This window comes from Heterodontus francisci, chromosome 13, assembly GCF_036365525.1.
Source record: "Heterodontus francisci isolate sHetFra1 chromosome 13, sHetFra1.hap1, whole genome shotgun sequence".
Lineage (NCBI taxonomy): Eukaryota > Metazoa > Chordata > Chondrichthyes > Heterodontiformes > Heterodontidae > Heterodontus > Heterodontus francisci.
The window spans coordinates 70,126,102-70,148,368 of record NC_090383.1 but is presented as its reverse complement, the minus strand read 5'-3'; the positions used below and the strand labels follow the sequence as shown (position 1 = coordinate 70,148,368).

General features: G+C 42.1%; 1 protein-coding gene across 13 annotated transcripts in view; it reads right to left on the bottom strand.

Annotated features, from left to right (window-relative positions):
• The window catches only part of nrxn1a (neurexin 1a), a 2,153,831-nt gene that overhangs the window by 1,296,776 nt on the left and 834,788 nt on the right, over positions 1 to 22,267 (bottom strand). For all 13 annotated transcript variants that reach the window (XM_068044956.1, XM_068044955.1, XM_068044958.1 and 10 more), the window contains one exon: positions 21,619 to 21,780. In XM_068044956.1, the coding sequence (XP_067901057.1) occupies positions 21,619 to 21,780 (162 nt within the window). The remainder of the gene's footprint in view (positions 1 to 21,618; positions 21,781 to 22,267) is intronic.

The following is a 22,267-nucleotide window of genomic DNA, read 5'->3' as shown; positions in this document are numbered from 1 at the left end:
AACTTAATTTTTATTCTTACATCTCTTGTTTCTTTTTTCTCTTTCTCTTAATCCAATATTTCTTTCTTTCTCTTTAATTTATCCCTAATCTCAGTCATTCCTCTGTTTATTTCTAAATCCTTAAATCTCATTGGTTAAGGATACATATTGCTTGTCCCATTGTTCACCAAAGTCCCATATGCCCTGTTGCTCTTGATGCATCATTACCAACTCATACCGCCAGCAACGTTGTGGGCAAATTTCTTTAAACACATAAATGTGCACAAACAAGTGTAACAGGACATGCAATAAGCTAACAGCTCGAGAAAAATCTGGTCCATTATGCTTTGAACCACATTCAGAGTCCAGGGATCAGAGCTAAAAATAGCCCTTCTGGCTGATATGCCAGTTACCTGGCTCCATCCCACCTCTGGGCCATTTTTGCAGAGGCAGGATTGGGAGGTAGCAGAGCTACCCGCCATTTAAGGCCAATTAAAGGAGGCGGACTGAGATTTTCCAGTCAGCGTCCAGGTTCCCGCAGGGGACAGGGGCCAGTTTAGGTCCCTGGAGGCAGCCTCCCAGCAGCAGGAAGGGGGGCCACTGCTTCAGTCAGGCCGAGAAGCCCTTCTTGCCTAGGTGCAAGGGCAGCCACAGGCCACCCTGTAGAGTGGTACCCATCACCACAATGGTGGCCTGGCTGCAAGACCCATTTTTGCACTTAGATCTTGAAGCACCCTCTCCTTTACATACCCTCCATTGCATCCTCTGCTGCTTTCAAGCTGGAAGCCCTCTGATCGGCCCTCCAGCTTTGAAAGCCCTCCAGACAGTGAACCCATCTCCAGGCCAATTAAGGGGGCGCCTCAGTGAAAATCACAATGAATGACTGTTTCTCCCATGGGGCAGGTTCAGGATGTGTAAACAGTCCTGACCTCTGTTTCCTGTGCCCCAGAGGGTAAATCTTGCCCTGGGGGTCACAATGAAATGTCAGAAGGAGGCCCTGACTATCATCCAATTGGAGAATTTTTGAAATTCTTTCATGGGATGAGAGCGTCGCTGGGTAAGGCCAGCATTTTTGCCCATCCCTAATTGCCCATGCAAAGGTGGACAAAGGCAACTGTTAAAACTTCTGAAATAGAAGTGCCTGAATTTTGAGTCAGTTTTTGTTACAAAGGGATCACTTTTAACTTGGATTTACTTTGAATCTCAGAGAGACTAAGATCTCTAAAAGCTGAGCCCACTGAATATCCTTCAGTCAGATTTGTCGTACCCGATGAGGAATATAGTCACTAGGGGAGGCTATGCTATTCCATCTTTTGCTGGTACAAAATCCACAATAACACCAGGCCAAATTAACTTTAGTTCTAACTTGCAATCCTGGAAATAAAGTTTTAAATTATTTCTATCACAAGCAGAGAATTTAACTGAATATAGATTGAGAGACGAGTCAAAAGAAACATAGGTTAGTTAATATGAATGTGTGAAAGATGTGTTTGAAAATTATTTAATTATTTTCAGAAGAAATTCTGGCCCTGCCGGTGATAACCACTGATGTAGCACCTCTTCTTCTTCTTTGGCCTCCTTGTCTCGGGAGACAATGGGTAAGCGCCTGGAGGTGGTCAGTGGTTTGTGGAGCAGCGCCTGGAGTGGCTATAAAGGCCAATACTAGAGTGACAGAGTCTTCCACAGATGCTGCAGAAAAAATTGGTTGTCGGGGCTGTTACACAGTTGGCTCTCCCCTTGCGCTTCTGTCTTTTTTCCTGCCAACTGCTAAGTCTCTTCGACTCGCCACACTTTAGCCCCACCTTTATGGCTGCCCGCCAGCTCTGGCGATCGCTGGCAACTGACTCCCACGACTTGTGATCAATGTTACAGGACTTCATGTCGCGTTTGCAGACATCTTTAAAGCAGAGACATGGACGGCCGGTAGGTCTGATACCAGTGGCGAGCTCGCTGTACAATGTGTCCTTGGGGATCCTGCCATCTTCCATGCGGCTCACATGGCCAAGCCATCTCAAGCGCCGCTGACTCAGTAGTGTGTATAAGCTGGGGATGTTGGCCGCCTCGAGGACTACTGTGTTGGAGATACGGTCCTGCCACCTGTACGATACTCCCAAGAATTAACATGGGAGTTAAATTAATCCTTGGCAAATAGTGTTATTGCACTTCAGAAAAGTGGGTTGTTATAAATTTAAAGAACTTTGGGGTTCAATTCCAATGGCTGCAAGGAATCTATATCTAGAAATTTGATCACACAGTACTCGTTTTTCAGGCTTCAAAAAGCCACATAAGCCTACAATATGGTGGGCAGGAAGAGAATACTCATTATTTGCTGGTAGATTGCCATCCGCTATAATGGTGTAAGCAACAAAATCAGCATTCAATGCCCATGCCTGAAACAGGAGTTAAGCCATTTCTCATATTTAAATAAAGGACCTAAAACCTGTCCGAAGACTCCTCTGCAATATTAGTTTGCTCAGAATAAAGCTGATTCAAGGCAGTCTATATTCTGGAAAACCCAACCCCAATCCCAGCCTTTACCCTCCCTTGCTGTCAAAAGCTAACCACCCTTCTCAATCATCACTACCCGTGCTTTGTGCTAGGTATTGCTTTTAAATAAATAGCTGAGATTCCTAATATAAAACCAACAATAAACATCTAGAAGAAAGTCATTTTCCCTGATATTTATGAAGCGGCAGGGAGGGCGAGAAGAAAGGGGGAGAATGACCAGGGAATGTGTTGAGGCCGTGGTGTGGAGGTTCTACCAAATTTAATGGAAGGTCCTCATCACAATTTCTTTATTTAGTAATCCTGCCTGGGACCAGTCTGATTGGCAGGAAGTCCAGCTGCTCAGTGGTGAAACCAGTGGCAGAAGGCTACAGCTAGGAACTCTCGGGGAAGGTCCCTAGCAATCAAAAAGGGGGAAGGCTACAGAATGGGACTGGTGGGACTGTAAGAGATCATTGAGGGCAAGGAGGGTGGGGAGGGAAGGCCAGATATTGTAGCATCGTGGTGGATGAAGGGGGAAGAGAGAGGACATTGCAGGAGAGGGGAAGGCCAACGATTGGTGCTTGTGGGGGTGGGGGCTGGCAGAAGGGGAGGGTGGTCTGCAAATGTGGTGGTGGTCAGGGTGTGGGAAGATGTGATCAGCAGATGGCATCCTTGAGAGGCCCAGGGGAGCACTTAATTTATGTCTATATTTACTGCCAGGTTTCCCGAACCTGGGAAGCACACATAGCACCTGTCAATTGTACGTGGGAACCTGATTTAATGGTGTTAATAAAGTGTTCCATCTCTCCACAACAGGACACTTGCATGCCACAAAGCCCATCAGCATGAAAATGGTGGCAGGTAACACTCAGCTTCTTGGGGTTCCTTGTTTTAAAATTTTAAACCAACACCCCCCACTGACCTTCTTTCCCAAGTCATGGAGGCTTAATATTCATGTCATTGTCCTAATTAAGGTTAAACACCCTAATTGTACATTCCACAATAACTGACAAACTGACTAAATAACAGACGAGTTAGAAATGTGACCGTGTAAATGCTCCAGTGAAGTTGACCACAGGGAATAGGGTGACCAAAAGATTTATAAAATTTCTCAATTTGCCAAAGGATGAAGTGGCAGATACTTATTTTCCACAGAGAAGTGCACATGTTAAACAAAGTCTTTAGCGACTCAATTGGTCAATATAATAGGCAAAGAATTTGGTGGAAATAAGAACATTCACTGAGAAGATATTCCACAGGAAGGATTCCAGATGGAGACCCACTGGAAGGCAAAAATTAATTAGAGAAATAATTATCTGAAAATTACTCCCTGGCTACTTCCCATATATGTTTCTATTATACTTGGCATACTTTAAATGACAAATGCTGAGTTCTTATTACAGGTCAGCTGTCATTCCAAAATTGAACCTACACAAACATCAGCAATTAGTTTCATTACAAGAATTATTATTTGAGATTTTATTTTATTTTATAATGATCTATTCTGCCATTATTCAAGATATATTCTATACTGTGTCAACAATCCAGGCAAATCACCCCTGAATTTAAGATATTTGTTGCAATGCAGAGAAGCATTGAACCCTTCTCAACACATTAAAAAAAGGAAGTGTGGGAAAGCTATGTTTAAAAAGGGGTAATTCATTCCCTTATGTGTCTTCACGCAGCAGACAAAATTTCTGGTATTCAAACAAAATGGTATATTTCACTGCATGTTCCAGTATTCAGATAAATGAAGGCCCAATACTTAGGTTAAGTGACAAAAGGTCATTACACAGGGAAGCAGGTGATGATAACTGAGAGGAGATTAGGGTCAAGTGGACTTCAGCTTTGAATAAAAACATTAAACCAGACAGTTCTCTAACTAGATGCGTAGATCAGAAATTATGTGAGGGCTCTAACATTACATTCTTACCAGTATAAAAAGCTATTTTGCATAATCTCATAGACAGTTATAACTTTAGAAGATATATTAGCATACTTGAATATTAAATCAGGAAGGCTGTCTACTCTTGATGTCATCTTGTCTAGGATTCCTTAAATGTGAAGCTTATGATATTCAAGGGCAGATTATATCTAACCTTAATACATGCAGCTCTGTCAGCACAGTTTAGCTCTGTCAGTGCTTTCTGTTTTGTAAACTTTAGCTTGGTAGCCTTGTTAATGCTGAGTAACTCTGTAGCTCCATTAATATCAATTCTGGCAATGTTAAGCTAAAGTGGAGACAAATAATAAGTGCCTTCACAAAAAGTGTGATCTGCTCTGTCTGTTCTGTTCAATCCTGTCTGAATATTCACTTACTAATACATCAAAGGTAGCCACTGCTGGAGGCTGCCTGAAGCAGCAGCCATGGAGGAGGCCCTGGGACCAAATAAGTGCGGTTGGGGCCGCTGGGGTCGTCAGGCAGGTCCGATCGAAGGGGTGGAGGGTGGAATTAGCGAGGACACGAGGGGGGGGATCTTGCCATGGGGGCGACGCCTTTACGAGGGTGGAGGGGACCTCTGTGGGCCATGGGATTTCCCCAGAGGAGGGATATCCTCCGCAAGCTTGCTAGAAGGCTGCCAGGTCTCACCTGGCAGTGTCTCCACACGGCAGCGGGCCCCTCTGTCATTGGTGAAATACCAGCCGAGGTGGGAGGTGTGCCTTCAGTAGCCCTTAATGGGCCACTTAAATGGCTTAATTGGCCTCCAAGCCAACTTCCCATCCGCCACGGTGTCTACCACAGACAAAATGGCATTGGGGCAGGACAATGTCAGGCACGCCACCAGATGCCATTTTGTCTGCTCCCACTCCACCCGCCTCCTAGCCCATCTCCAAGGGCCAGATAAAATCCAGCCCATGTTACACAAGATTATTTTGGTTGAGTAAAGTAGTGCTCGTAGTACATTTCCATGCCCACTGTTGTGTCTTATGTCACTGGAAATTACAGGTTAAGTTGCATTTCACATATCGCTGGACCTTAGTCTGCTGTTGACTATTTTAGCTCAGCCACTAATCAACGTCTTGCCTGTTACACAGATGTCTGAAGCAAATCAATATAATATATATAAAACACTAAACATTAAATGGTATATCCCAATCTAATGTTTGTATGTGAGAAAAATGGTAGAAGGAAAAAGAAATCTTCTAGCAATATAAGCTACCTACAGGGATTTGTCAGTATAATGCTTCAGATACAATCAGGTATTGTGCAGATCCCCCTGCATCCATTCTACTCCATCACCTATTGATGTTCTTGATTTCACTTCCTTTTCTGATCTCAAGTGATCTCCCACATCTCTGCAATTGTTAAAATTGTCAATAAGATGTTTCTGATTTTGTCAAACACTCTTCCTTTCTTAACAACTCATAATTCTTTAAAATCCCAAGACTGTTTACTTTCAGATGAAGCTCTTCAAATATTTCAGACAGTTTTTTTTATGTATCCTGTCATCAGACAGATAATTCCTCTTTCTCCTCCAAATTCCCTCCCTCCAATGCAACCTTTCTTCTCACTACTAATTAAACACCATGATGGTTAGTGATCCTTGAAATTTTCTTCTCCTGTTCCTTCTAAGCTCAAGTATGCAATTGATATGCTATTCCTTTTCTTTGCAGTTCCACTATGTTGAAATCAAAACTCACTGCAGCCTAATTCATTCATTCCCAGGGCCTCAAAATTGTGGAACTCTTTCTTTCCTCTTACAAGCTATAGAATTTTCAAATCAAGCTTGATGACTGCTGAGAATCAATTCCTGAGTTACCTCATTTACTGTGACTCTTCAATGATGATTTTCAGAAGGTAAAAAAGGAATAAGGAAAATGTGCATTGTTATATGGTGAGACCTTGCCATCCATAATTGCCCCCTTATATTTATACAATCTGTTACAGAACCAAAGAGAAAACAGTACAGTATGGATCTTCGACCCAAGCGGAATGCTGCAACCAAGCATCTGGTGATCCCAGTGGAAAGCCTACTCCCTTTTGAGGGCATTAATGAATGATTAAGACATTTCCCAACCAGAAACTCCACCATCTGAGAATGCCAGTTATCCCTCCAACATACCTGATGAATATTCTAAATCTCTACATTCAGTGCTGTCACTAAGAGAACACAAAGGCAAAAGTAAAATTCTGCAGATGCTGGAAATATGAAATGAAAAGAAAAAATGCTGGAAATACTCATAAGGTCAGGCAGCATCTGTGGAGACAGAAACAGAGTTAACGTATCAGGCCGATGACATTTCCATCAGAACAGTTAACTCTGTTTCTGTCTCCACAGATGCTGCCTGACCTGCCGAATATTTCTAGCATTTTCTGTTTTTATTATAGCACAAAGAGCATCTTGAACGATACATTTTACCGGATGAGGAGGAAGCTATAGACCGTAAAACACATAAGGTAGGCATGCAAAAGTAATGCAGTTTATTTTTAATATGATTTTGTAAACCAATGACAATATACACTGGAAATACTCAGTAGATATGTCAGCATTGGCAGAGAGACCAGATACCATTTAGGCATAAAACTTGCGTCAGAACTAGCTGCTACAATTGATCCTCCAGCCAACAACCCACTGGCTGCTGTTTTTGGTGCAATAAAGTTTTCATGGCAAAGATTTGAGTTTAAGTCCTTTAATTCTGAAGTTATTATATTAATAAGGGTGTAGGACCTGAATTTCCAGTTGGGCCCAAGAGTGAAGTCTGTGTGGACAGTGAGCTCATTGCCCAGCTGTGGCAGGAATCTGGGGTGGAACCTGGTTCTATGAGCAATCCTCCCCATTCATTGGTGATCATAATTTTCCAGTAGTGGGGAAAAGTATTCCTCTGCCCTCTCCCCTAATAACAAGGGGCCATGGCTGGGGAAGTTTCTGGGCTACCATGGGAATTCCTACCATTTTGTCTTTGTAAGGCCCCAGGAGAACTCTTGTTAATCAAGAGTTGATTGAGTACCATGGAAGTTTTTTGAAAGGCGAAATGAAGAAAACTACTTTAAAAAAAAGTGATGGGAAATATGACAGATGAAACATCCCTGTAATTTGCATTCCTTTTGAATGAGCCCATTCATATCTGGGTAGATGTATTGAACCTATCCTTTCAGGTGGAGTGGCTCCCAAAGAAATTCCTACCCTATATGCAGAGAATGGGCCTAACTCCAGTAGAAAATCCTGACCGAGGGGTTGAATGTTGCTATTTTGTACGATTCTGGCCAAGAGGGGGCCTTTGCTGTCTCTGCCAATGTGAATTTAGAGCCAGCTATTCAAAGAAATGCATGAGGAGGCCACTGTGAGCCTCATTTCCCTCCTTGTAAAGCTTCTGCTCTGTGGTAACAGAACTGACAGCATTAGTTCACTTTGTGGGAAATTATATGAAATAAGCTGTCATTATTTGGTACATGGTAGGCCTTTAAGTAGAGAATGGCTACCCGACCCGAACCTGACGGGACCCAATGACATGTGTTGGGTTCGGGTTTGGGTTGGGTTGGGTCACTCTTCTGGGTCCGGCATTAGGGCTCGGCTAGGTCGGACACAGTGACAGCCAGGACGTCAAGGTAGGAAACACTCCGCACTCGTCTGCAGTGAGCGATTCCATCCAAATAGAGCACAACCTCTTCAATAAAGTTGATTATATTCCAGTAGTCGGGTCGGGTGCGGGAAAAATGAAAGGACTTGGGCTGTGTTAGGCTCGGGTCGGATGTGGTTCTGTCGGGCTTGGGTCGGGTTTCATTTGCACACCCGAGCTGGCCTTTACCTTTAAGATCCTGTGCTACCATAAAAATATGAACTTATGAAAGGGAAGAGAATTTGAGTTTTCTTTCGGCTTATCTATATCTCAAATCCAACAATCAATCTGTGCCAACTGCTTTTGTGCAAATAACTGAGCTTGACTCATTCCTTTTCATTTGTAGCACTAATTACATCACCCCATTAAATCACCTAAGCAATGAATTTCATTATGAGGTAATAAAAATAAACTGTGCTAGATAAATCATATATTGCTAAAGAAATTAATAAATGGCTCCATTAATTTTAATGCCCCAACACATTTTTTAACTATGTCCTTTAGTATTCCTTAGTATTTAAGTATTAGTATTTAGTATTTAAATAGCTCACCTCCACACATTTAGATCCAAGTTAAATAACAAGATGAAGAAAGTTCATATAAATTTTCAGATAACTTCAGGGGTAAATAAAATGAAGATAAATGCAAGGTACATTCCAATTTTCTTGAAATGGTGGTCAGAATCTAATGATGAATGAGAACCAATCTGAGTGATTGGTGTGCAACCAATGTGACTGACAGCAATATTAGCCCAATCGGCGCAAGATCACAAGATAGTTATGGAAGAGGAAAGTCATTTTGACCATCTTAGTTCATCCATTTAGAAAGACTCTGAGGAGCCTTCATTGCACCTTCAAATTTTGGCTGAAATTATTCCAAGATCACTGTCTGCACATTGTCTATCTGAGGGTCCATACTGATCATTCTGTAAGTGATGAAAAATATCCTGGCATCAGTTCCAAATTTTCCTTTCATGAGTTTGAAGCTATGCTTGCAATTTAATTCAAAATATTTTCCCAGAATTATCTGTTCCATACTGTTTACGAACATAAGGTCTCCTCTCAATCCCTTTGTTTCAGGACTGAAAAATTCAACTTTCTCCTAACCTTTTCTCACACCTCATTCTTATGACACTAGGGATCAGATCTGTGGCTCTTCTCCTCACTCTCTCGTGTGCTTGACTATTAAAGAAGGGAGCGAGAGAGGAAGAGGAGAACTACAGACCTGTTCATTTGACGTCAGTAGTAGGGAAAATGCGAGAATCCATTGTAAAGGAAAATAATGATATGATTGGGCAGAATCAACATGGATATTTGTGAGAGGGAAATCATGTTTGCCAAACCTGTTGGAGTTTTTTGAGGATGGTACTTGTAGCATAGATAATGGAGAACCAGTGGATGTGGTGTATTTGAATTTTCAAAAGGCTTTTAATAAGGTCCCACACAGGAGGTTAGTAAACAAAATTATAGCACATGGGATTGGGGGTAATATACTGCTATTGATTGAGAATTGGTTAACAGACAAAAAGCAGAGAATAGGAATAAATGGGTCATTCTCAGAATGGCAGACTGTTAATACTGGTGTACCACAAGGATCAGTGCTTGGGCCGCAGCTGTTCACAATCTATATAAATGATTTAGATGTGAGGACCAGTTGTAATATTTCCAAATTTGCTGATAAAACAAAACTAGGTGGGAATGTAAGTTGTGTGGAGGATGCAAGGAGGCTTCAAGGGGATTTGGACAGACTTAGTAAATGGGCAAGAACATGGCAGACAGAATATAATATGAATAAGTGTGAAGTGATCCACATTGGTAGAAAAAAACAGAAAGGTAGAGTATTTCTTAAATGAGAAGTTGGGAAGTATTGATGTCCAAAGAGATCTGGGTGTCCTTGTTCAAGAGTCACTAAAAGCTAGTATACAGGTGCAGCACCAATTAGGAAGGCAAATGGTATGCTGGCCTTCATTGCAAGGGGATTTAAGTACAGGAGTAAAGATGTCTTGATGCAACTCTATAAAGCCTTGGTGAGACCACACCTGGAATTTTGTGTACAGTTTTGGTCTCCTTATCTAAGGAAGGATATACTTGCCAAAGAGGGAGTGCAATGGAGGTTCACCAGACTAATCCCTGGGATGGTAGGATTGTCTTATGAGGAGAGATTGTAGAAACTGGACCTGCATTCTCTAGAGCTTCGAAGAATTAAAGGTGATCTCATTGAAACTTACAAAATTCTTACAGGGCGTGACAGGGTAGATGTGGATAGGATGTTTCCTCTGGCTGGTGAGACTAGAGCCAGGGGACACAGTCTCAGAATAAGGGGCAGGCCCTTTTAAAACTGAGATGAGGAGGGACTTCTTTATTCAGAGGGTGGTGAATCTGTGGAATTCTCTATCCCAGAGGGCTGTGGAAGCTCAATCATTGAGCATGTTCAGGAGAAATTGATAGATTTCTGGATACTAATGACATCAAGGGATATGGGGATAATGGGCAAAAAAGTAGATGATTAGCCATGATCTGTTTAAATGGAGGAGCAGGCTCGAAGGACCGAATAGTTTACTCCTGCTCCTATTTCCTATGATCCTATGATTCTACGATTCCTTTGTGTCCCAATGACCAGAACAGTATTAAGCTGTGATATGACCTCAGTATTATATGGTTTGATTAGGACTTCCTTTGACCTGTATTCTACCATTTTGGCTACATGGTTCAAGCATCTTTGTGGAACTGTTGACTGCTGCTCTCATTGGTGAGTACTTTAGGCATCACATCCACTACAACTCTAGCTCTCCAACATCCCCCTTAACTATTTTAATGCTATTCATGGGGTATATGTCACCCATTTTTCTTTCCAATATTCATGTGTCAGCATTACATTTTATTTGCCATTTTTTCCCACATACCTATTCGGTCCAAGTTGTTGTTTTTTTTGCTGCCTCCTCCAAATTTACTGCCTTTCCCAGTTTATAATCAGCAGCAAATGTGACCAATTTGCATAGAATTTCTGAATTCAAGTCACTGATACAAATTCTAAATCGTAGTAATTCTAAAACCAATCCCTGCAGAACCCCACTCAATACTGCACAATTCCTATATTATTGATTAGATTGATCATGGATTGACCATTAGAAATCAAAAACCCTCTAGGTGCAGTTCTCACAGAAACACATGTCACATGAAAAGCAAAGGGTTTTCTTGCTTTACTTAAGTTCTGTTGTTAAAGTATCTTGATTGCTGTCCTGAAACAGAGGGCTGGATTTTACCAGCCCTCTGGGAAAGGGCTGGGAGGGAGGGGGGGAAGCCCATAAAATAGCATGGGAAGGCAGGGGGAGGGGGTGGCATGCCCGTCATCTTCCTGCCACCATGTCATCTTGCCACCAGAGGGGGAAGGTGAAAGATGGTCCTCCTGCCCGCCTCCCCTCCTCCACTGGCATTTTGCCAGTAATGGATGGCCTGCTGCTGTGTGGGGAGACTGCCAGGTAAACCCTGGTGGCCTCCCAGTGGGCTCTGGGGTTGGGGCAGGGTCCTTTTTGGACATTCTTTGGCCCAAGGAGTGGCCCCCAGCAGTAATGGGCATTCCCCGTGCACCTACCCGCCCCCCCATCCCTCGTTGATGGGGCCTGCCTGACTTGCCCCAGTGTCCCCCAGCCCCACCTACCTGGTTGTGAGTGCGCAGTCCATCACTGTGCCCTCCTCCACCAGGTGCAGCCCCACCAATTACCACTGCTCCTTGCTGAGCTGCTGGCCCTTTGATTGGTTTCAGGACTTATAATCTGTTTGCTTGAGAACTGTAGTTCTTTCCTTTGTCCCAAAACCATTTACAGACTAACTCTAACAAACGGGACTCATGCCGAAAACAGGCATTGGATCAAACTGCAATTACAGAACGCATCTTACTGTATTGGTTTTCCACAGACACACTTACTTTTTTAACATTCTATTTTATAAATAGATTGGTCTTGCTAGTACAAAATTCCTAAAATTCAGAAAGTACCAGTCAACTATGAGAGTCACAAGGACATTTTCTAATTATAGCTCAAAGTAACATCATAAACTGTATGTAAAGGTTGAGCAGTTCATATTCTTCAGAAACCCAAATTCAGGTTACATTCTTGAGCTCACTCCATGCCCAGTTCAATGAGCAAACTGCCTGACCCCAAGGTGATGCTCAGAATTACTGATGTCACAGTCAACAACAGATTAAAGTGCCAGGTTTGACCTCTGCTCTCTGCTGAGATCAATGAGCTAGACTGGGGCAGTGGTAGGAGTGTGACAGTTTGCTAAATACTTTGGGTTCAGGAGGAGAAAATCGTCAGCTGTTCCTGCTACTGATTGCCATTCATTGACTTCTGCTGGAAATGCATGTGAGCTTGAATAACCTATAGAAACTCACTGCCAAAGCTAATAGATTAATATCTGGATATTCTGGATTTCCTGAGGCCCAGGAGACCCAGCAGGCCATGGTTAAACCTGCAAAGCAGGTTAAATCTGAGACTTCCAGTCTGATTAACATATTTAAAACTGCAACCTGTTTCCGAGGAGTGGGTTGGCTGCCTGGCCCTTGTCCCACCTGAGATTAATAATGACACGATTGAACTACAACAGGGGAATCAAGAAGGAGTCCATTGATAAAGAAAAAAACAGGTAAAGTGATCAAATATTCTGATTAAATCTACACTCAGTGCCTTTTATAGCTCCATATAATCTTATGCTCAATGAATCCCAGTTAATTCACATTGCATTTTATAGCAGTCATGTGTCAACTGTCCAGGTAATCACCTGACAAGAATAAATATTATTAGATTGTCAGTTCTTTGTAAAAATTTCATACAGTCACTCATATAGTGTTTTTGTGTCAAATATTGAAATTTTATTTAAACAATTTTTTTGGTTAACAATCAGTCCCTTTTTAAACATATATTAGCAAAACAGATGGCTTTGACCTCCTTTCTGTTGTTACATTGGGCGGATTTGTAACATTCTGACATACTGGGTGCTGCGAAGTCTGGTAATGCATAGGAAACTTTTAAGTCTGGATTGCCCCGCATGCTGCAGAGATTTAACTCCACAGCATACATCTTTTGTTATTGACAGGTTCCCTGCCTGTAACTCAACTTGATTGACAGGTGGGAGGGAAACACACCAGAGGAGGTCACAGGGACCAGGTAGGTCTGATCTCCAATTCCGGGGGTGATGGAGGGAGGTAGTATGACGGGGTGCAGGGTGGGATGCGCGATTCAATCCCTGACCCGGGCGGGAGGGGCATCTGATCCTGGGAAGGCCGGTTCATGTGGAGATTGGGGAGAAGGGGAGCGTTTGATGGTGGGGGAGTTTGGGAAGATGGGAGGGCCAGTTCTGCTCCTTCTGGCCCACAAGGAATGCTGCTCAAGGCTGTCCTCGCTTCGTGGGAACTGCCAGACGTACCGAGGCTGAGGAGACCCAGTCGGCCATGGCTAAATCTTCAAAGCAGGCTAAATCTGAGACCCCCAGCCTTATTAACATATTTAAAATTCCTAGGAGTGGGTTGGCTGCCTGGGTAAAACATGGAAGTCGGTGTATTGAATTCAGCACTCTTCCATTTTTTTTGTCCATTTAAACCCCACCTGCACCCAAACCTACCTGCTAACTGAAGCTGAAGTTCCCCCCATTTTGTTTGAATCCTTCTGGTGGCAATTATTTTGTCTGATATAGTAAACAAAGGGTGGAGATTGGATGTCAAAATGATGCAGAAATGTAACTGTAGCATTATATTTAAAGTCATGCTGTTTCTGAAGATGATAAAACGGGATCTTCATATCATCAATTATCATAAAACCTGGGATATAAGTCTCATGGCGCAGATTTATAAATTAATAAGGAGATAGACTTGATCTTGGAACTTGTTCATAAGTTCTACTTTAATGAAATATTTAATCACCTGAAAAGTTGGGGATGTAATTTATCATTGAAAGATACAGCAGAGAACAAGATTATTTGGCTCATTGTGCCTGTGTTGACTCTTTGGTAGAGCTATGCAAATAGTTACACTTCCCTGCATTTTCTCCATAGCCTTGCAAATGTTTTCTCTTCAAATATTTATCCAATTCCTTTTTGAAAGTTACAACTGGCTCTGCTTCCACCAACCTTTTAGGCAGTGCACTCCAGATCACAACAACCTCTGGTTCTTTTGTTAATTACCTTACACCTGCATCCTCTAATTACACCTCTATCAAATTTCCTCTCAACCTTCTCTGCTCTAAGGAGAACAATGCCAATTTCTCTAGTCTCTCCACATAACGGAAGCACCTCATCCCTGATACTATTAATGTTATTACTAGTAATTCTCTTTGCACCCTCTCTAAGGTCTTGACATCCTTCCTAAAATGTGATGCCCAGATTGAACACAATGTTCTAGCTGTGGCCTAACCAGCGTTCGAGAAAGGTTTAGTATAACTTCCTTGTTTTCTATTCTATTCCTCTATTACCGATGACATTCTTCCATTTACGAAAGATGATGGACACGCAGCAAACATTCCATTTAGGTGGGGTGTCTTCCCTTGGTGCACCTTTGCTGATGACCGTGAAGGCCAATCCTTGAAACGCAGGTTCTGCCACAAGTGCTGCACGAGAAGCTGCCAAGTGACGTTGTGAGTTGTTGTTTGTAACATTGGCGCCTGGTGCCAAGCTACTGTAGCAACTGGTGATCAAGGCAGTGCACATCAGTCCACAGGATGTGTCACCATTTCCCTCTTTCACCAGTTAGTGACTCCCAGGTGCGATTGTCGACACTTAGGGCCTTCATGTTATGCTTGCAAGCATCCTTGAAGTGGAGCTTTGGGTGCCCCACACAGGTTGTCTGGCCCTACCTACCCCACCTATTACCTATTAATAAAACCAAGGATCCCATTTGCTTTTTAACAGCCTTCTGAACTTGGCCTGCCACCTGCAAAAATCTGTGCATATACCTCCCAGGTCTCTATGTTCGTGCACCCCCTCTATAATTGTATCACTTAGTTCATATTGCCTCTCCTCATGCTTCCCATCAAAATGCATCACTTCACATTTCTCTGCATTAAGTTTTATCTGCCATGTGTCCTGCCCATTCCACCAGTCTATCTTTGTCCTCCTAAAATCTGTAACTACCTTCCTCATTGTTTGCTGCATTTTCCAGTCATCTGCAAGTTTTAAAATTATGGCCTGTGCACCCAAGGTTCAGGCATATACATCAAAAACAGCAGTGGTCCTAATACTGACTCCTGGAGGACACCACTATACACTTCCCTCCAGTCTAAAAAAAAAATCAGTCATTCACTATTATTCTCTTTCCTTATCCAATTTTGTATTATGAATCTTACATTTGTCATAAGCTGCCTTTTCCTGTCTCTTATTTATCACTACATCTTTTGTCTTACAGGGATCTCTAGATTTGGAAGCTTTTCCTTTCTCCCTGCTGGGAATGTGTCTGTTCTGTACCCAAATCATCTCCTCTTTGAAAGCCTCCTATCATTCAATTACTATTTTGTGAACCAATTGTTTGATTCCAACTACCTGAGCCACAGCTGGGAATCAGTACTGAAAGCCATTTTGAGAGTACCAAATTCCTGCAGGATTCCTGCACTCACTTCCTCTTCCTACCCTGCCATATGGTCACCACTTATTGTCCTCCTGAATGCTCTGTAGTTGTGGGCTAACTACCTCCAGGAAATTTGCAGCATCCCATAAGCCCAGCTGGACTCCAGCCGCACCTCAAGCTCAAGTAACTGCAGCCATTTCCTGCACATGTGATTATCCAGGTCGCATGAGGAATTGCAGGGAATGGATCTCATCTGTCCCATCATTTTACTTCGAAGTCTCTCTACTCATGTTTTATATGCTTTTAGTTGAATATCCTTTTACTCTTATTTATTGTTCAATCAGCGATGTATACCAGATTTTTATTTAATGCAGTGCAATCTAGACCTCCTTTGTTATCTCTTGCCCCACCCCCACCTCACTTGTTTATAATCTGTGACTTTTCTAATATTTGTCAGTTCCGAAGAAGGGTCACTGACCCGAAACGTTAACTCTGCTTCTCTTTTCACAGATGCTGCCAGACCTGCTGAGTGAATCCAGCATTTCTTGTTTTTGCTTCACTGCACTAGTATTGCGTTTTATTACACAACCCAATCATCCTTACAGACAATCCAAGTAAGATTTCTAATTTTGCGCTAAAACGTGAGCAATTTTGTTGGGTGGGCTTATTTCTAATGAGAACTGGATTGAGATTGCAAAGCCTGATTTCACTTTGTACCCTTGATTTAGCAGCCAAAGAAGACTGAGATCTTCCAACCTCATGGCCTCCCAGCAAAGCCCACTTCGACCTCCTGTCCAAGATCCACAAACAGGACTGCCCTGGTAGAACCTCATTTCTTGCTGTTCTGGCCCCAAGGAACTTACTTCTTTCAAATTCAACTCTACTTTTTCCCTCCTTGCCCAGTCTTGTCCCACCTACATTTGTGGCTCTTCCAATGCCCTCCGCCAATTTAGTAGCTTTCAGTTTCCTGGTATTAATCAGCTTTTCACCATGGCTGTCCAATCCGTCTACATCTCCATCATCACCAGAATGACCTGTGGGGCCTCCGCTCTTCCATGAACGCAGTCACAACCAGTGGCCATCCACCACCATCCTCCTCCATCTGGTGAGCTTGTTCTTACATTGAGCAACTTTCCCTTTCACTCCACTCACTTCCTCCAAATAAAAGATGTCACTGTGAGAACCTGTATGACCCTAGATATGCTTGCCTTTTCATAGATACATGGAATATTTTTTGTTCTAGTCCTACTTAGGTCCCTCCTTCACCTCTTTCAAATTGATGACTATATCAATGTCATTTCCTGTTCTTGCCCTGAACTGGAAAATTTCATCAACTTTGTTTCCAATTTCCACCCCCTCCCTTGCCATCACATGATCTATTGCCGACTTCCCTTACCTTCTGCAACTTCTCTATCACCATTTCCAGGGATAAGCTATCCACCAGTATCTTTTTAAACCATTGACTTCCATAGTTACCTTGGTTACATTTCCTCCCACCCTGCTTCCTGTAAGACTCTAGTCCATTCTCCCAGTTTCTCAGTCGCATTTGTTGTGAAGATGCCACCTTCCACCCAAGTAATTCCAATATGTCTTCCTTTTTGCTGAACTGAAGATTCTCCTCTACCACGGTTGACTGGGCCTTTAACCATGTCTGTCCTATAGCCTGAAATTCTGCTCTCATCCTTTCCCCTCCTTCCCAGAACTAAGATAGAGTTCCCTTTGTCCTCACTTTTCATCCCACCAGCCTCCACATTCAACGAATTATCCTTCACCATATCTGCCACTTCCAGAGTAATGCCTCCACCAAACGCATCTTCCCCCTCTCCCTTTTCAGTATTCCAGAGGGGCCGTTTCTTCCACGACTCACTGGTCCACTCTTCAATCACCCCAACACCCCCTTCCCTTTATATGTATTAGTTAAAGGGATCTGGGAATTGCTGGCAAAGCCACCATTTATTTCCCATTCCTAGTTGCTCTTGGGAAGGTGCTGGTGAGTCACCTTCTTGAGTTGCTGCAGCTCATGGTGAAGATACTCCCATAGTGGTGTTAATCAGGGATTTCCAGGATTTTGACCCAGCAATGATGAAGGAACGTCAATATATTTCCAAGTCAGGATGGTGTGTGACTCAAAGGGGGAACTTGGAGGTGATGGTATTCCCATGATGCCCTTGCCCTTCTGGGTGCTAGAGGTTACGGGTTTGGGAGGTGCTGTCCAAGGAACCTTGATGAGGAATTTTGGTAAGAGTACATAATACAAGTTTCCATTGGTAGAAGGATCAGTAACCAGGGGACACAGTTTTAAGGTAATTGGCAAAAGAACAAAAGAGATGATGAGAAATGCTTTTACGCAACAGGTTTCCTGGCACCTACCCATGCAAGTGCAAGAGATGAGACACTTGCCCTTTCACCTCCTCACTTGCCACTGTCCAGGGCCCCAAACACTCCTTCCAGGTGGTTATAGTTCTGCAGTAACCATTTACACTTCCTCTGGGTCAATTTTTTGTTTATTTATTGTCCCATTATCATCTTCATTTGCCTTACACCATCACGCCTTCAACCCTATTACAGACCCTCCCTTTTGTTCTCTCCTCCACGTCACTCAACCCCCACCTCCCACCCCACCCACCACGCACTACCCCTTCACTTTTTTCCCAGTCCTGCACTTGCTTATAAACTGTTAAATGTCTAACTTATTCTAGTTCTGATGGAAGGTTGTTGAGCTGAAATGTTGCGTTTGATTTTAAGAGCCTGCCACCGATCTCGGCGGCAAACTCAAAAAAACGCCAAAGAGTCGCCATGATCTTAAGCATGATGGCTCATTTAAATATTCAGGGTGGGCGGCCGGCCACCCCGCAATCTCGTGGAGGGGGTGGGCTGTCCGTCCCTGGAAATGTGTCAGCTTCCTGTGCGCAGAGATGGCACCATTTTTAAAAGGGAAGCCAGTCCTGCTGCCCAATGTAAATTTTTAAAGACAGAACTTCCAAAATTAAATAAATAAATTTCTAATGCCCCTTTCCCACCTTTCAATGACAGTTACATTAACTATTTGCCCTTCCCCCCCAAAATACTTACTTTTAACATCTGACCTTTACCACCACCCCCTAAACTGCACTAAGTTTACAGTTCAATCTTTCCCACCATCCCCTGAACTGATTACGTGTATTTGACCCCGTCCATCCCCCCACCCCCCACACAGACAAACCCACCTCCTCCTCCCTTCCCACCAGTGTGGTGCCTCGTTTCCCCGAATGGGGTTCTTCAACACGGAAGCACCGGCTGTTGTGCCAAAGATCGCGGCGGGCCCTCAAGATCTCAGGTAAGTATATTTAAATTTATGAATATTATTAATTTGAATATTTAAATTGTGGTCCCGTCACCCAGCGGTGGGAGGGCTGTCTCGGAGCCTCGCCACCGCCGGCAAGATCAGGCTGGGCCCTCATGGCATCGAGGTCTGTGGTGGGCCTCATCCCGACCCATCTTCAGAACCCCCCCAACCCCCCACCACGGAACCCCAAGCCTTGGGGAGAACAAGATGCAGCCCGTTAACTCCATTTCTCTCTCCACAAATGTTGTTTGACCTGTTGAGTGTTTTCCAGCATTTTCTGTTTACATGTCTAATTCCACCATTCTATCCTGAATTTGAACTCAGGTCCCAGAAATGAAGGGACAGACTCCTGTATCATGAACAATGTAGTTTCACATTCACTAATTCTAATGCACAACTCTATGCTTTTTATGAAGACTGGGCTAGCTTGATTGGAGTTCAAATTTTGTTTGAATAGGCAGAGTTTGAATTGGATTAAACATTGCCTAGTAATACTATTTGGCATACACACACTATATACTGTTTAATTCACTGCAATAGTTGACCTGTAAAATGGGCATTTGAAAACAAAGTTGACACTTAACCTGATTTGTAAAAAACGACTTGGGTGAAAACCTCCATTCTGGAACATTTTTTGTTATAAAAGATCCTTTGTACTGTGTGTTATTTTAAAGCTCTGCATCAAACGTATTGGAGGTGGAGTCGATGTGGATCAAATTAAAAGAAAAACACAGTTGCAAATATTTCAATGGTACAATCCTGCAATTATCCGATTGTGTATTACTTTCAATTAAATACTACTACAAATTGGTACACATATATTCAAAAAACAAGGTTGAAAATTGTCAAATAATAATCAGCTTCCTTAAAATGCTCCAATCAAAGCTGGTTTGGAAAATTCTAGACCTGGATTTTGCAGCAACAAAACTGTCAGTGTTCCCCATCATTACTCTACTGAAACCATCAGCAACTTCTGCAGTCCATACATGTGTCAAATAACGCAGAAATCCAAAAGTTGATTCTACACATCTCCAGAGGGTGCCATGTTGAGGCAACCCTAAACTGCAATCTATGAGAAATCAATTGATTGGCGAGAACCTCAACTCTCATGTTGTTAGTGTCACTGTATAAACCATTAGAAAAGTTACACTTGTTGAACACGGTGTAACTGAGTTTTTAATGGCATATTAAGTTCATAATTACTGCTAAATACCTTCAGTAGACCAAGAAGTTAATTTTATATTTGTGGGCTTTCAAATTTCTTTGTTTGGATACAAAAATTCTACATATTTTTAAAATAATAAATTTATTTTTTGAAAAGAGAAAGTTTATCTTTATTTTAGCTTCTATTCTAATCCAGTCACAATCATTTATTTCACTATTTGAAAATTTAAATTCAAAGTGAAGAATATTAAGTGCTTTCAATTTCCTGGTTTGCTGTTTGTGAATACTTCAATGTGATTGGCGCTTACCTCTTGCTGAAATCACAGCTGCTGCAGCCAAGACATTTCTTGGACTTGGTGCCAGATTTGAACTGCTGTCAGGAAAGGCGAAAATCACATAACATCGCTCGATCTTTGTGAGCAGCTTTCACCCAGATCAGCGGGGAGTGCTATTGCTTCACTGCTGAGTGCAAAATCTGGGCTATAGTTCCGTGGCATGAATATAGCCAAAAGTATACAACCTCATAAAGTTATCTTTTGCTAAAGTTTATATTTGCATACTATTATATTAATGGGCCACACATTGAGTAACTTGAATAACTTGTGTAAAGGAATCAAAAGATGGTGACTTGCACTTTTGTGCAGTGAAGACAACCTCAGGGTCTCCACTTGCAGAATACTGTTTATACAACAAAGTTGCTGGGCATTACTTTGGAGCAGCGATTGATAAGTAGTGCTATTCTTCTTGTTTTGCTAGACTACCATCCAACCGTTTCTAGGTTTCATGATGCAATTATACTATTCAACTGTAACATTTTGACTACCTTTTAAAGGTACATTTATCAGTGCTACGACTTTGTTAAAAACATAATTTAGTAAAGAAAAGTTGCATGTTTATTCATTGAAACTCCACTTCCATATCCATAACATTGGTGATTACAGTACTGGAATTGTCATAGAATTCACCATTCTACTGTTTTTAAAGAAATTTCTGTACAGACTAGGCCAAGAATCTATGCAAATAGTATCTGTGACCAATAACTGCATTTTAATCTGCAATTGACTTTCAATCTTGATCCAACGCTTAAACTTTGACATTATCTTCTCATCTCATTTCTAATCAGGTTATCACATATTTTTCCATGTGAATAATTATTACAAAGATAATTAAGAAGGAAAAAAATCAAGCAACAATTAGTAACACAAATAGAAGAAAACTTGCCTTCAAACTAGATGCCATGAATTGGAATCCAGAAGTTGCCCGTCACTTGATTCTACCTACCTTAATGAAGTGTGTTTTGTTTGTTCTCTGTCAGACTGCTATATGGAGCAGGGTGGGGAAAATTTATATTATTTAACTCACCCTATTTGAAATGTGCTTCTTGACAGTGATGATGGTCCATAACCTCAAGTATTCCGATGCTTCCCCTTCCCTCATCTCTCCCTCCCAGCTGGAGGAGGATGCGCATAGAGGGAAGAATATAAACCTTTCAAATCTATGGTTAAATGTATATTTCCCCCCACCTATATTATGCTATTCAAAAATGAACCTACCTCCTTCAGGCAACCCATAAAATTATTGCTGACTGGTGAACCTGGAAGATCAGCAGTGCTAGGACTGCCTCCGACATAGAAAAAGTCATCAGAGCCTAGCATGGTGTAATCCTCCTGCGTGTAGCCCGTTGTTGTCAGTATTCCATCAACTGAGATTGTCACCTACATAACAAAACACAAGGAAAAGATGCAATATTCATATGAAGGTAAAAGCCTCAAGTTCAGGTTCTTGTGCAAGACCTGCAGACAGCAACCCATTTTCATGTCTGTTTAGTCTCAGTGCTCTCAGCTGTTGGTCCAATAACCCCCCAAAAAGATCTAGACTACTTTAGAAAAAAAGTTAGCCAAATAGAAAATTGATGTTAATATTTTCCCTAATGCAACAAAATTTTTTTAGCAGACACAAAAACGGTGTTAGTAGAATGTTTTGTAGGTTAGTTGAGTTAAATGTAAATATTAGTAAGATTATCCAATATATGCGTTTAAATATTAAAAACGTGCAGCTGATTGAAATATAAATCCCATCATACAAAGCAAAAGCTAATAGGAACAACTACTGTGTTACCATCACTGTAAGCACTACCAACAGAGCTCTAGCTTGATTTGATCGTGCAACTGCCCTTTTTAATATTTCCTCTTTCTTTTGTTA